The following is a 16,066-nucleotide window of genomic DNA, read 5'->3' as shown; positions in this document are numbered from 1 at the left end:
ACCCAAAATGCTGAATGAAATAATATTTATTGTAATATGCCTTAACTGCTGGGAAGGGTTCCTAGCAAGGTAAAGTGAAAGAAACCCCAATGGCTATTTTGTCCGTTTAAAATAAAGTTCTATGGCCGATTTAAAGTCATAATTATGACGTAATTTTGTTATTTATTAATTAATTTTTAGCAGAATTAATAACATAAAAATGGGCTGTGCCCGTTTCATGAAGAATAACGATCGATCTTACCCTTGATTTAACAGGCCTGCCAATTTCTTGGAATTGTTTGATATGAAAGGAGGGTATGATTTTTTTGTATTAGTTTAAGTATTTCCTAGCCTCTCTTAGCCACAGGGTTGGCTACAAAAGACACAGAGTATACCTTAGGATAAACTGGCATGAGTGCGCCGACCCCAGGTTTTCAACATTTCAGGATTGTTTCTGGATGGAGGTCGGGTGAAAAACGAAATTACGTTTACATGACTTTGTCGAAATTCGTCGTGTGACAAGAATGAGTGTATAGATGACTAGGGGGAAGCTTACTTATTTGTGTCTTCTATACTATCCATCATATACCCTAGGCCCTGCATAACGAAATTCAACAATATTCAATATCCAAAGCAATATCCTCACTACAATAGGCCCCCAAAATAGAACTCCCACACCACATAATTGCAAATTGACACGAAAGCTTCATTCCATGAAGCATTTCTCTTGTATTTGATCATCATATCCCGTCCAGCTCACATTGGGCGCCCCATTCCTTTTTTAAAGGAATTTTTATTTTCTTATGGTTTCCACACAACAAGTAATCATGTTTGTTACTGTTGTATTTCAAGGTCACATTTTGAGAAAATATTATGCTCAGTTTCTGCGAACGGTGCTATCTTTGTTACATTGACTTTTACACCAAAAATAAACTTAATTACATGATCAGAATCTGACCTTTATATTAATCAATTTTAAATTAAATAATTTGGTAAAGCGAGACAATTTTTCACGGTAAGTTCTTAGTGACCCAAAAGCAATAAGTTGATATTGATAAAAGGTTTCAAAAGAACTTTATTTTCTTGGAGCATTGGAAACATGACAAGTGGGTGCTTAGATTTGTGTAAGTAACCCCACAAGTAGTTAAGCACTACTGTCTTTTTTACAGTGTCTCTGATTGGTTAATTACACTATATCATTGATATAATCATCTGAGTAACCAATCAAAAAAGAGCTTTCAAGTCACAAACCAATTATTCTGACCACATCTCTGGTTAGCTCAATACAAGATAATATATCACTCTTTGTAACTATTAATCAAAATAGTTCTTAGAGATGATAATTCAATCAGAAGTGCCTTTGGGCTAACCATATAATTATTCTCAATATAAAAAGAAAACAAGCACCCCTATTTATATTAACACCATGAGAACTACCTGCCGATTGGCCAAACTGAATATTGTGTCCAATTTTGAACCAATCAAGGAGGGTATTAATAAGATCATCTGCAAATGCAAGTTTGACCATAGATAGTTTAAAGCCTAGTTATAATTGGCAATTGAAATGGGCATTGCAAGTTATCAACCAATCAGAAATGCTGTTAGATGACCAGTAGTGTCCAGTGGGTTAAAGAGCACAGTGGTAAAGCTGTTTAATAGGATGTTGTAGGTTCGAACCCTATCAGGGCTAACATGTTGTTCTCTTGGACAAGACACTTGATCTTGGTTGTTCAGGATAAATGGATAATTTTATTTTTGTTGTATTTGATTTGATAAAAAGTTAAAAACCAGAAGACCTTGACTTCAAATCAAATTGTATACAAAGTGTTTGTGAGAAGTATTGCAAGAGACGTTAAGTATGACAAAAAATTGGCAAAACAACCACTTGGTTTATTACATCAGGACTTGGCCTGTGTAACTCCAACCCAGAAGAGATAGTGTACACTTCCCACAGTGCATTTCTTTCTCATACCTTATTTGCTATTCAGTGCAACATTATGTTGCTAGTAACAAAAATACTTCAATTAATAGATCTTGCAATTGAGCTATTTCTTATCACTCTGGACCCATGTTGCACTGAATAGCAAATCTGTATAGGGAAGAAATGCATTGTCGGAAGTGTATTACATCTTCTCTGGCTCCGACCTTAAGCTTACAAATTTACAATAAAATAGCCTGGGGTGATTCAGTTTTGTATCTCATTTTCTGATGAGTATGAATAGTTTTGAGGTCATTTATAGATATTTTTATTGCAGTGTTACATAGGAATGCAGGTGTATTTGTGTTGTTCATTTCATAAAGTATACAAGTAAGCAGGTGTTTATTAGACAAAACTAGAAGAAAAATACAGAGAATTTATTGTCAGAATAAATATGGAAAGGAAATTAATGATGACATCAAAGGAATTGGGTCAAAATCAATCAAATGAGAAGCACAAAGTAGTATTGGTTTTTTATTTGAATGTGGTACATAATTGTAGGATTTTGATATGGGGGGGGGAGTCCTTCTGAGAACCGACAAGATAGGCAAGCGAAGATAGTAAAGGGTGGGGTCCAGAGGTGTGTTTTATGAGTATTTTTATTCTATTTATGTGTATGCATTTGTATGAATGAAATTGTGTGTGAAGATGTTTGTTGGTCTTATAACACTTAACAACATCCTATTTAGCTGGTACTGTGATATGTGATCATTTGCTACAGCAAGGTTTAGTGCAGCGATCACTCTTCATTTAGGTCACGGTTAATCTCCTTAATACCACTGGGTGGGGCATGGCAAGGGAAGTCTTTTGATAGAGTAAGGTGGCTACCATTGTGCAGCATTTGGCATTTAGGTTGTGAATATGCCCTCACAGCTTCTTAATTACACCAGGGTGGGGTGAGACAAGGGAAGTGTTTTGTTACTGTAAGGTGGCTATCAGTGTGCAACAATCTCCTTGCTTAGTGTGTGATTATTTCACCCTCGCACAGGGCTTGGAAAAAATGTTTAATTTCCTGGGAAGCAAGCTAAATTTCCCACAATTTATAGCATGATTTCATATACAAAAAAGACACAATTTCCCTCTAAATACAAGAATTTCCCTCCAAACACCAACATTTCCTGGGAATGAGCTTCCCAAATTCACCACTTTTTCGAGCCATGCCCTCACAGCTCCTTAATTACACCTGGGTGGGGTGCAAAGGAAGACATTTTCCTGCACTACAGAATGGTGGAAACCATATTGTAACAATATCTCTGCATTTAGGTTGTGTAGGGAGGTAAAGCATCATGTCTACTGCACATCACATCATTACTGCTGGGATGTGAACCCATGACCTCAAGCTTCCTTATGATTAGTAAATTGAACTCATTAAACTGATACATCTTGATTTTCAAAATATTTACTTTTATATTTCTTTCTTTTTTCCTGCAGTATAAATCTGTGTTAAAACCACCATTGAAAGAAGGAGCTGAACCCATCACAGGTGATGATGATGACCTGGCAAGAAAAGTGGACTTTGTAGAGTGGAGACAGGTGAGTACATGGCTGTCCCTATGTCTGTCCATCTGTCTGTCTGTTTATGTCAGTAGGGGTGTCCGGGTGTCTGTCTATGTATGTCTGTATGCGTTCGCTGAGCGTTTCCCACATTCAAAGTGAGGACATTTTGACAAAGTGAGGTCAAAATCTGAGTCCTCGCTTTGTGAGAATGTGCATTGGATAACATTCTTCCTATAGGGGGTCTAGGGGGATATAGGCTATTATCTCACTTTGTATGCACGTTTACAGACAAAGTGAGGTGACCCAACTTTGAATGTGTTGTTCGTAAATTTGTCTTCGTTTTGAATGCCGAGACAGACATACAATACACATGTGTGTATCACAAGTCCTTGCTTCAAATACCCACATGAGGGGGGTGTGTGTATGTGTGTTTCCTTTCTTGTTTGTTTGTTTGTAAATTTTGTGAGTACAAATACATTTTACTGGAGTGCCATTTGACATCACTTTTGCCCTTCATTGTGCTTACATCATAGACTCTGAATGCTTACATCATGTTGTAGACCATTTCTATGCACCTATTCACCGGTCATTTTAAAATGAGGTTCTATCCACAAAGTGTGTACCGTACACCTGTCAAATGTATGATTTATTGCGTATGCATTACAAAAGCCTTCTGGCTCATTGCTAGGAAAGTGCAAGAAACAAAAATGCACAATTTGTGCATGCGTTTGCAAGTGGAGCCTCGTTTTGGTAGCAAGATGGCAGATCCGTGCAAAGGGCAAATAGGCTTATGATTTGTTTTTAAATTTTCTATCATTGTGTTGACAGGTACTTGATGTCCTATGGAGTGACCCCAAGCTACATGATGGGTGCTCACCTAATTCATTCCGTGGAGGAGGTAGTTACTTTGGGCCAGATGTCACAAGGAAAATCCTGGCCAAACATAATCTTGACTTACTAATCCGATCTCATGAATGCAAACCAGAGGGCTATGAGTTCATACACGATGGATTGGTAAGATGAATTGAATGAATATTCTCAGCCATCCAGTAGTTGTAAATAAAAAAGTTTGGAATTAATCAATATTGGAACTTGCATTTTGTTGTTATTACGAACTATCTCAAAGTTGCTATGTGTTTGGAACCTCCAGACTGGACTGGTCACATAGCAACAATCACATAACAAGAAACGGGGTCTGTTTTAACTTATCTCTTGCATTGGACTGGGCCATCAAGACAATATACCTAGCTGCTGTCATGTGACCATTCCAACAGATCAGTTGCCTGATGAAGTCTGGATGGAGGTTCTACACATAATTATATGGATTTTACAAAAACAATAAAACAAGTTCCGGTATTAGATTTAATTTCAAACTTTACTGATTAGTAAAATTGTGTAGTAGGGTGAACAGTCCTAGTCAGGAGGTTGTCTCCTGGCGATGCAAGACATGAAAGTGATGTGTACACAAAAAACAGCCAAGAATCTAACAGTAATTGTGCAAGCAGGTGAAATATTGAAGAAACTTGACTTCTCTGAACCTGAGAGTTTCTCTGAACCTGAGAGTTAACATTCAAATCCATGATGAGTGGCTACTGATTGCTTGTAAAAGGAATTGTATAAACTGATAATGTCAGTTTCACATCTTAGGTCTGGGGGAGATGATCAGCAAACCTTTCAAGTATGTGTTTTAACCCTAACACTGAACCCTGCTTTTTGATATCGGAAGTCAAAGAAGATACGAAAAAGTCAAGAAGAAGAAGAATTTTGACTTGGCACCCCGGGATTGAACCTTTGACTCCCGCATGCCAACCACACGATCACGGACGGTAGCTACACGGGTTATTGCTGCCCGCCAACAATTCCGTGAGCATATAACACTCGGGTGATTGCGCCATCAAGAGACCCTGGGATTCATGCATGCGCAGAATTTTTCATCATGGTATTTTGTAGTATTTTTGGGTATTAGGGGTAATGTACTTAATGAAGGCTCCCAAGGGGATAAGTTTCTGACGTTAATTTATTGTTAATGTCCCTTTTGATATCGTCAAGTTTTGTACCAAAAAGTGGACCAAATTGACACTACAGTCTTCAAACAGTACTCAAAATGTTGTCATGTGTCAGGCTCTTGTGCTTGACATTTACAGGCCCTCATCGATTTTCACTATCCTGAACTCAAATAGTAAAACTATAATGAGACTTCTGTAAGACTTTAAACTCTTAAACAGGTAGGCCTAATGTCATGGGTTGTTGAAATCAGCATTGGTTTCATCTTGCTGACTTTGATAACAAAGTTACACAGGCCTAGCAAGCCACAGGGTAACACAATAGCAGGCCTGCAGTGATTAAGTTACACAAGCCAAGCAGGCTACAGGGTAACACAACAGATTTTGGTGACAAAGTTACACAGGCCCTGCAGGCTATAGGGTAACTCAACAGCAGGCTTGCAGTTTGAATTTGGTGACAAAGTTACACTAGCCCTGCAGGCTAGCATAAGAACAGACCTGCAGTTTGAATTTGGTGACAAAGTTGTAATACAGGCCCAGCTGAACAGCAGGCCTACAGTTTTGGCCTGCAGGCCTGCAATTTGACTTCGGTGATAAAGTTACAGAGGCCCAGTAGGCTGCAGGGTACTCAGCTGCAAGTCTGCAGTTTGTCTTTGGTGACAAAGTGACACAGGCCCAGCAGGCTGCAGGCTAGCACAACAGCAGGCCTGCAATTTGACTTTGGTGACAAAGTGACACAGGCCCAGCAGGCTGCAGGCTAGCACAACAACAGGCCTGCAGTGATTTTCACAGGATTTTGGCTCAAGGGCCCACCTTATTTCAAGCACTGTCTACAAACTAGAATGTCTGGGTTCTGACTCAGTTTGCTTAATGTCACCCTATGTTTGGTTCTTAATCATTTGCAGGTGCTAACAGTGTTTTCAGCCTCTAATTACTATGAAATTGGCAGTAATCGAGGAGCATATGTGAAGCTAGGCATGGATCTAAAGCCACAACTAGTGCAATATATGGTATCTAAGTCACACCAAAAGCTCACCACTAAGCAAAGGTAAGGCATAGTGCTCAATTATTTGTTCCTTATTTTCAAATCAGGTTATTGTTATAGTCCTATAGTTCCTCGAGGCTGGAATTTAGATATTGTTTTTTTTTGCATCTCTAAATGTAATGATGAAATTAATTGAACCAGCATAACAGATTCTGCAAAAATGAGCAGTTTTTTAGAAAATCACAAAATTTGATTTTACTTTACTGCCTCAAGGAAAACATATGGACTAATAAGTAGATAGGCTTTCACGACGGGATTCCATAACAATTAATTTTTTATTGAGTGCGCCGTCGGATATCACATTACGGTGCAGCCGGTCAATGTGAAAACTACAGTATGCCGGGTACAGTACTGGTGCAGCCACACAGTGACTGCCTGCACCAGTACTGTAGTTTTCACACATTGACCGGCTGCACCGGTAATGTGATATCCGACGGCGCACCCGAATAAAAAATAATTGATATGGACTAATGTCTAACAATTGAGGATTGATAGAAATTTATATGCAAAAATTAGGAAGAAGACAGGGTAAACCAACTTGATTTTGGGAAACAATTGCAATCAACACAAACAGGAGCAATTCAGACATTATATGCAGGGGACATGTAACAAACGTGGGCAACAAAGTAGGTCAAGTTTGATACAAAGTTATACAGAAGATAGATAAAATCAGCAACAACAGGTCTCTCTTTCTTTCCAGTTGTTTCCATTTTGGTATAAATGATCAAATGTTTACAAAATGTTTGCATCATAAATATTTTTAGTAAATGGTCTAATGTTATGTAACTGTGACCCAATCTGTTTATTCCAAATTTCAATTGATTTTTGTTTGGTATTATTCTCATGATTAACTTGAATAAACATTTTAAGAACATTTTTGTGTTTGGTGGGAGGGTGTACAGTCATAGTCAACTAAGTCAAGAGGTTATGTTAATCATCTCCCGAAGATGCGAGACATGAAAGTGATGAGTACCCACACACAAAAAACAGCCAAGAATATAACAGTAACTCTGCAAACAGGTGAAATATTGAAGAAACTTGACTTCTCTAAACCTGAGAGTTTCTCTGAACCTGAGAGTTAACATTCAAATGCATGATGAGTGGCTACTGATTGCTTGTAAAAGAAATGGCACAAACTGATGATGTCAGTTTAACATCTTGTGTCTGTGGGAGATGATCAGCAAACCTTTCAAGTATGTGTTATAATGTACTTGGGTTCACAAGAGGGATACGTTTCTGACGTTAATTTATTGTCAATGTCCCTTTTGATATTGTCAAGTTTTGTACCAAAATTCATCTCATGATTAACTTGTCCCCACAATAAGCTTTCAAATGTTGAAACCCCATAAGTGATCTGATTTCAAAGATAGGTGTCTATGACCATTTTGGTACGATAGTTAGACACATTTAGTTTTGTTCAATAGTGATCGGTGCCCTGATAGGTTCTGATGCCTTTATTTTATTGTACCCCAAACATTTGCATAGTACTATCATTTTTGAATTTAAGTAAAAAACAATACCACAATGCAAATTGATTACATCTCTCCACCATGCATGGTCAGTACCTATCAGTGTTCCAATATTGCTATAGAGCCAAACTAAATAGACTGGCAACATTTGTTCTGCATTTTTCTTCTGCAATCATGAACAATTTCTTTCAATTGAATGCCTCCTTTATTTATACAGAGTGAGTAGAGTGGAATCGTCTGCCATGAGGGATCTGAAGGAGATCATCACAGCAAACAAGTCAAAACTCAAAGAGGCATACCTCAAGTTTGATCCACAAAACACAGGTAAGAGAGAGTACAGTGATGATTTAGTCCAAATGTGCTGCTTTACAGCAATTCATTCCACTCATTTTGGAATGATAGTTAATGCTGTAGACTTTGCGTGGTGATAATTTTGATCATGGTTCAGAACTCAAAAGTTTGATCAGTTGTCATATTGATAGGCAGATTATCATTAACATTTTTATGGCAAATAGAATATTTGTGGCTTAATTTGTGCTTTTCCTACACCTATTGATGAGGGTGGCAGTTTAAATTGCATAGCATATTATTGTATTAATTATAAGGCTGTTACTCATTTCAAATAACAATTACAACATAATTTGGTTTTGCGAGTCAAATTTATATACCAAATCTATATATTGTTTATATTAAATATGCCCTGGATGTGAACTTTTGTAAAGAGGTACCCACACATGCAGAATAATTCTGGTATACCCTCATGACAAGAATAACCCTAACCCTAAAAAATAGGGTGCACAGGGTAAACCATAATGGTATTGAAAACACAGGGTGAGCAGGGTACCAGAATTGTACCAACTAGTAGTTTTAATTGTTATTAAAACAGTGAACTGCAGTGGGTGGAAGTTGAAGTTTACAAAACGTTTTGTACATTCCAATTTCGTGAGTTAGGATATACAGGATACAGCATATGCCCGTTTGAAGCTTTCTCACATTACTGCATTTCTGTCACTTTTTCATTCAAAGAACATGGGAGGCAATCAGAGGGGTGTTTCATACAATATGGTAATCATGTCTCGTTTTATTTCAGGCTTCATTACAGTGAATGAATGGGCTCATGCTATGAATGAAACATTAGACATAGCCATCCAATGGCGAACACTGAAAGAAAGACTAGTAAGGTGTAATGACGAAGGACTTGTCGAATACGAATCGTGTTTGGAACTAGAGGTGCTATACTCGGTCGCAGATGGAGATGGACCAAGCATCACAGAGGCGCTCTATCGCAACAAGAGTTCACTGGAGACTATCTTTCGGACTATGGATAAAGACCAATCAGGTAAGGCTTATGCTTAGATGAAATTGCTTTTGGTGGTTGGTTTCGTCAAGATAGTTACATTGCTGTAAACACTGTTATCATTTTAGAAAGTGTTCCTTTCATTTCAGTCCACTAAATGACATTTACTCCTTCAGTTAGGGCTCACAGTACTGATGATGGGGGTTATATTGAACATATTGTACAAAAAGTTGCCCTAGTGCTATGTGTACTTTTTGCCATTCACAAATATTTTTAGGGGGGAAATTATGTGAATTTTGACCCCTACTCCAGATCTTTTGGTCTGTTTATTATATATTTATTAGTGAATTCTTTGAAAATAAATCACCTTGAACTTGTACTTCACACACTGGGTGAGATTATATTTAACATATGTGTACCTTTATTTCCATGTCAAATCCCAAATGAAATGAAATAAATGGTCTGTGTCCCACATTTGCTGATATTTTGAGATATCAAGTGACTGGTTTGATATCACCATTGGGCTATTCCACTTGAAATCCATCTCCAATGGAAGACATGACCGTAATCTCCCACACAGGGAGTGAAGATTTCAAATGGAGTCACCCATTCAGGTAATCCCATTTCACATTCCCTGTGTGGAAGATTGAGGTCATGTGTTCTATAGGGGTGTATAGATTTCAACAGGAATAGCCCATTATAAAGAGATTTCACAGGGGGACTACTAAGGGAGTGATCACTATTTACACCGGGAGGGGGTGTGGAAGATTTTCAAATATTTTCACCAAAAAATTTGTATCCCCCATATCGAAAGTAAAATTTCACGTACCCCTTTCAACCCTCCTTTCCTTGTATATAATTTCATGTCCCCCTCCAACATTAAGGTCAAAATTTCATGTCCCCCTCAAGTCAATCAAAAAAATTTGCGTCCCCCTAAAATTCTCTGTTCCCCGGCGTAAATAGTGATCGCTCCCTAAATTGGTTTTTATGTGGCCATATATTCTTATATCCTAATTCTCAATTCCATCTTAAACTGTATTACTCTGTGCTTTCTACAGGTACCATAACCATGGACGAGTTTGAAGATGCATGTGAACTTTTGAGCTCCCACATTGGGACCACGCTCTCCAAAGAAAGCATCCGTGATATGGCGCGTTGCATTGACATCAACAAGGATGGAATCATAGACTTTAATGAGTTCCTAGAAGCCTTCCGATTAGTAGATCCCCATGGCAACCAGTTTGCTGGTGAAGGAGAACATTCCCAGTCAAATTCGGTAGCAGATTTGAAAGCGGTTACCGATGAGCTGCAGAAATCAACTGCTAATGGAAATGGTGCAAATATGTTATAGGGATAACAGAAGTTGACCAAATATATGCATGCTCAGTTTGTTGATGTCTTTTACTAGTTGATTCCAGGATGCCAGCTAATTATGGAAATTTTTATGACCCAATGAAAAGCCCATTACTGGTATGGGACAGAAGAATGGAGATGATATGATGTTCTGTTCGAGCTTATTACTTGAGTATAGGCTTTCAATATCCAGATTTACTGTTTGTATAATTCTTGGACAGAACATGTACATTTGAATGCAACCTACGCATTCTAGAAGCATATGATGTCATAATGTTCACATGACCAATCTTGGGTAATTGATCAACCACACGACATAAGGCAGCATGTCTGGCTTTCTGCCGAGTACACCCACAATCTAACTCAACTCGAGCAGCCGTTTAACTGCATCTGACAATTAATTATACAAACAGTAGTGTGCCCGGGTAAGAGTAGAAAGTTTTGGGGCTACATTTGTTACATTTATAGTTTAACTTAACAGACAAGTCCAACAACTACATGAAAGACTGGTGTACATCGGGACTGTTTTACTTATCAGTTGAGAAAGTGTTGTGAAATATACTTGATGTAAGTTCACTAATGAACCACATCGACATCTGTGGCATGATCACTGTAAACTTCACAAAACCTATCTGAAAATAGATGCAACTTCTTTGCAGATTTGGTTTTGTCTTTTCCATTACTGTATTTTCCATTACTCTACCTAATTAGTGCGCAGGTGCTTCACTTTCAGAAGGGTGCTTATTAACCCAATGAAATTAAGGTAAATCTTTGGGATTTACCACAGAATTAGAGAAGGAGAACCGGGACTCCCTATACCGCCACGTACAATCGCGCCGTCAGCTATGGGGGAGAAAATTGGGGTATTCGGGTCCTTGCCGACGGTCTTGCCGAGACGAACGAAAACAATTCTGCGTCTCATCTGATGCGTTGTGGTACTCGCGTGCATGTCGCATCATGTGCAACTCTCAAATGCGCCCTTCATCCATGTCGCACTTGCATGACAACGAATGCCTCGAGTGCATTCCGAGGGAAACCGAATACCCCCAATTTTTGCTCCATGCCTGTATCAAGATGGCGGTCGAGTCCCGATTCTCTGTCTTTAATTCTGTGGGATTTACACACATAAACATTAAAAAAATACATTATATCTGAAGTAAAAATCATGGTAATCCTAAGCTGTAAGGTTTAGATGGTAATTTTATTTAGACATAGAGTGGAATATAGTTATACAGGTGCATTTAAAAAGGGGACGCTTAGACTTGTCACATCAAATATTTCATAGAGGGTGCTTATTAGGGGTGGGGTGCTAATCAGGTTGAATGCGGTGACTTCTTTGCATCTTTGCTGGTCTTTTCAGGTACTACAAACAAAATGTACAAGGATTGTTTTACATCATTTAAATCTCTGTGTGCAATATTTATTTTACTGTTAGTCTAGTGTAAAGGTCTATCATTGGACCTCATAATTTGTACATCTTCCAAAATCGTGAAAAAGCACTAACATCACTACCAATGTTCCCACTAAGGCTGTATGGTATGCAATTGGCCCAGCGCTTCTAAGAATTGGTGCATGGCCTCCAAAGAAGAAAAAGAAATAAAGAGGTCTTTCCTATCACATGACCTCACCCATGAGGGCTCGAACTTCGTGCTGGCAACATCCCTAGGCAATAAATTTTGCTCACAGCTGAAATTGGCCCAACAAAATCCTTGGACGGAACTCTGGTCAGTACCAAACGCTGCGTGGAACGAAATTATAGTCTATTTTCTTTACTATAGATCTGAAGCCTATGATCAGGAATTGGTTAGAATTGAAATATTTTGTTGTCCATGTGACAAAAAAACATGATCAGCATTCTTTCTCCCCATGCAATTAACCAATGCAAGAGGTGGAAGATGCAAGTTTTGACTACTTTTTTTATTCAAACTTTGCTTGTAAATGATCAATAACATTTTATGTAAGAAAGGTACTAAATTTAATATGTGCATCTTTTTAAACAGAAATCATATAGTTATTACTATTAGTAGTAAAACAGTATTTCATAGTTTTCATGAGAAAAAGTGTGCTTTCAAATGTGACAATTTCAAAGATACAAAATTCCAGTTTGATATCATGTTTGATATTGTAGGCTAGTTTTTATATGAAAATCTAAATCAAGTCTTTACAAACTTTTTTAAAAATCATTATACCCACTTTCTAGAGCCTGTCTGGATTTTTTAAAGCTGAAATGTATCCTAGCCCTGTAAGAGTGATATAAGTAGTACTATGTTGAGATGTCTGGAAATCATTCATGTTTGCTGACTGACTGTCTGACCGACCGACCAACACCTAATGAAAAGAGATTGATTTCTTACTTGAAGTGCCAGAGAGCATGTAACAGAAAGCCATATAGTCCAGGCCATTTAGCTAAATTGGTAAAGGTGCCAGACTGTATTCCCCATTCCAGAAAAATACAGCAAGATTTTTTTTGGATTATAGTGAAACATAACTAAATCCTAATTCTTCAGCTAGTTCTAACTGAGAATAAAAGTCAAATTTAGATATTTTTGCAATTTGAGGGAAAAGAGGCCAATGCAGTTTTGCATGTTTTCTTACAATTGTAGTCACATACTTTTTTGAATCAAAATCTTGAGTATAGGCTAAGAGTTAGCTCATAATTTTAATACTGTATGTTATTTTTGATAATTGGCTACGAAAAAGATTAGAAAATGTGTGTTTTTCAAAAATCAGAATAAATAACTTGAAATTAGTCTTTGTACAAGTCTTTGGTCTTGATTGTCACAGCATATGAAATATGCCATAAAAACACATGTTTTTGGCCCTTATTTCCCAAAATTGGCCGAATATTAATATTTGACTTTCATTGCAAGTTACTACTAACAAAAGGATTAGGATTTAGTATGTTTCATTTGTCAAAACTGAATAATATCTTTTTAACTCAAAAAAATTAGTGCTGTATTTTTCTGAAATAGGAAGTCTCTGGCAATTACAACATTATGCCTGAATATTTTTTTTTTTTATGTTAGAAAAATAATTATCAACTACAAAACACATGGCTTTATTTAAATCTAACTCATATTGACCATATAAAATGGGAATTTTGAATATCGCGTGTTGAGAGCCGGATGTTTTTATGGTAAATATGAGTTTGTTTTAAATAAAACCAGGTGAATTGTGCTCAATAATTATTTTTCTTATCTAAGGCATAATGTTGTGATCGCAGGAGACTTCCTTCAACAGAATCAAATACGTGGCTTTCTCCTGCTATCTTTCTCTCTAAAGAGACTTCATTCAAATATGAGGGATGGTATTTAACATATTATTTAGTTAATTTCATTTTCATACTCTCAATTTATCACAGACTCAACATTAGTCAATTTTTAAGCAATAGCAAAGCTTCAGATTTTACTCGTCTAGGAATAATTCTCTCAAAAATTCTCTCTAAAACAGTATTTGATGTTTGCTGGCACCAAGAGTATGGAAATCATTACTTAGTGTATATGACTGACAGTAGACTGCTTGACCACGGGTGACTTCCCAACATAACATTTTGTCTTATAGAGAACACAAACAATTGTGACTCCTCGCCACAACTGAGCCCGGATGTCGCCAATCATCATTTTTGAGATATTCAACCAAAATATTCTGCTTGAAATTAGCTTTAAAAATGATGTATATCATGTCTATAGTACTTGACATTTAAGTAGTGAAAAATCAATAAAACAGTCAATAAATCCTTTCTTTCCTATTGTTTATTGTTAAGTTCGATGGAGCATATCTCAATAGTGGCACTGGCGACATCCGGGCTCAGTTGTGGCGAGGAGTCACAATTATACTAGAAATTTCAATTGAATGAACACAGCTTTCAGTAATTGTGTGCGATCCAACCGTGATCGTACATCTGTGTTCATTCAAATAGAATTTCGAGTATAGAACAACATTGTATATCAACTTTAAATCTTTGGGTTAAAGAATGAATTAGCAAATTGACACCAAAATGTTAGCCCAATTCTGTTTACACAGTGTCATACACTATGACAGCAGACACAGTTTTGTTAAAATCATTCAAATTTCAAAATGATTTTCAAAGATAAGTGACCAATTTGAAAGAGACTAACATACACTATGGTATACTTCACAGCCATACTTCGGGCATGCAGCATAGAAATGAAATATCTTCTCCTTTTAGCCCTTTTGCAGGACAACAATATGGGGAAGCTGTTAGCAGACCTGGATACATCCCTGTTTGGGACACTTATTGGAAAGTGATGGCACTTCCAAAGTAGGAGCCTTGCTATGAAAAATTAGGTTGAAAAATACTTTGTTTCTTCACTTTTTGAGCGAAAATTTCAAAAAATAATCTCAATTGTCTTTGATATGTCTTTGTCTGTCAAACATGAATTTGTACCTTTGATAAATAATTTAATTGAAAAATAATTTTGCAAATTCCATAAGAAGTTTTACACAAGGAAAAGAAGCATAATTATGTATAATTGTAGATTTAATTAGTTCTATAAATTACACAATGATTTGACTGGAAGGAAGAAATTGCTTTGCAATATCAAGCTTTCACCATCTTGTCTGGTGGCTTACTCACAGCTTGGGGATATGACGGGCTACCGTAAAACCTCGTCTACAAGCATATAGAGTGCTTTTGATGAAAGCTAAATTAATCCAGACGCCATCTATCGACAAAATTATAATATTATGGAGTTTGAGCAAATTAATTACCGATGCAAACATATACAAACAAGTACTATTGTAAGACCAATCTATTGTATTGGCATATTTACAGCAGTCTCGTTTTAATTTAGCTTTAATCAAAAACACCCTATATGCTTGTAGACGAGGTTTTACGGTATTCCTGTTGACATGACCAATAATCTTCCACACGTCAGAACATGTGAATTTTAAATGGGATTAGACCTGGATGGATAACTCCATTTGAAATTCACACTCCATGTGTGGGAGATTAAGGTCATGTCCTCCATAGGACTTGGATCTGCTTCATATTCAGTTAGCATCTGTTGAAGGCATCATTTTTGCCTGGCTGTCCATACTCTACACAAACTGTCGGTCCAAAATGACATGTGGACTGGTCACTACATTCCCAGACAAAAGCAGTTGGAACACTTCTGTAAAAGTAGGACTGTTTTTAAACTGTATTTCTGTTATTATTTGACATTCTAAAATTGTGCTTTCTTTGATGTGAAGTCTGATCCTGTTACTACTACTACTACAGCAACCCTTTCCTTCCCCACCAATCAGTATTGGGTGTCTCTGAGTGGGGCCAGGCAGGGGCTCGACCAAATCCACAGGTTGCAACATTGAACATGGGGCACTTTTCAAGTACCCATGTTAAAGTGTTCCAACAATTTTATCCAGGATTGTAGCCGAGACATTGCTCCTTGTGAAAGAGTTTGAGTTTTTGTCCAGAACTGTAAT

General features: G+C 37.3%; 1 protein-coding gene across 7 annotated transcripts in view; it reads left to right on the top strand.

Annotated features, from left to right (window-relative positions):
* Nucleotides 1-11,397, top strand: part of LOC140161166 (serine/threonine-protein phosphatase with EF-hands 2-like) — a 224,443-nt gene extending 213,046 nt beyond the window's left edge. For all 7 annotated transcript variants that reach the window (XM_072184605.1, XM_072184603.1, XM_072184609.1 and 4 more), the window contains 6 exons: nucleotides 3,389-3,490; nucleotides 4,283-4,468; nucleotides 6,363-6,505; nucleotides 8,189-8,295; nucleotides 9,062-9,310; nucleotides 10,327-11,397. In XM_072184605.1, the coding sequence (XP_072040706.1) occupies nucleotides 3,389-3,490; nucleotides 4,283-4,468; nucleotides 6,363-6,505; nucleotides 8,189-8,295; nucleotides 9,062-9,310; nucleotides 10,327-10,619 (1,080 nt within the window). In that variant the 3' untranslated portion in view covers nucleotides 10,620-11,397. The remainder of the gene's footprint in view (nucleotides 1-3,388; nucleotides 3,491-4,282; nucleotides 4,469-6,362; nucleotides 6,506-8,188; nucleotides 8,296-9,061; nucleotides 9,311-10,326) is intronic.
* Nucleotides 11,398-16,066: the final 4,669 nt, after the last annotated feature.

The sequence above is a fragment of the Amphiura filiformis genome, chromosome 9, assembly GCF_039555335.1.
Source record: "Amphiura filiformis chromosome 9, Afil_fr2py, whole genome shotgun sequence".
Taxonomy (NCBI): Eukaryota; Metazoa; Echinodermata; class Ophiuroidea; order Amphilepidida; family Amphiuridae; genus Amphiura; species Amphiura filiformis.
This window is presented reverse-complemented; position numbering and strand designations above follow the sequence as displayed.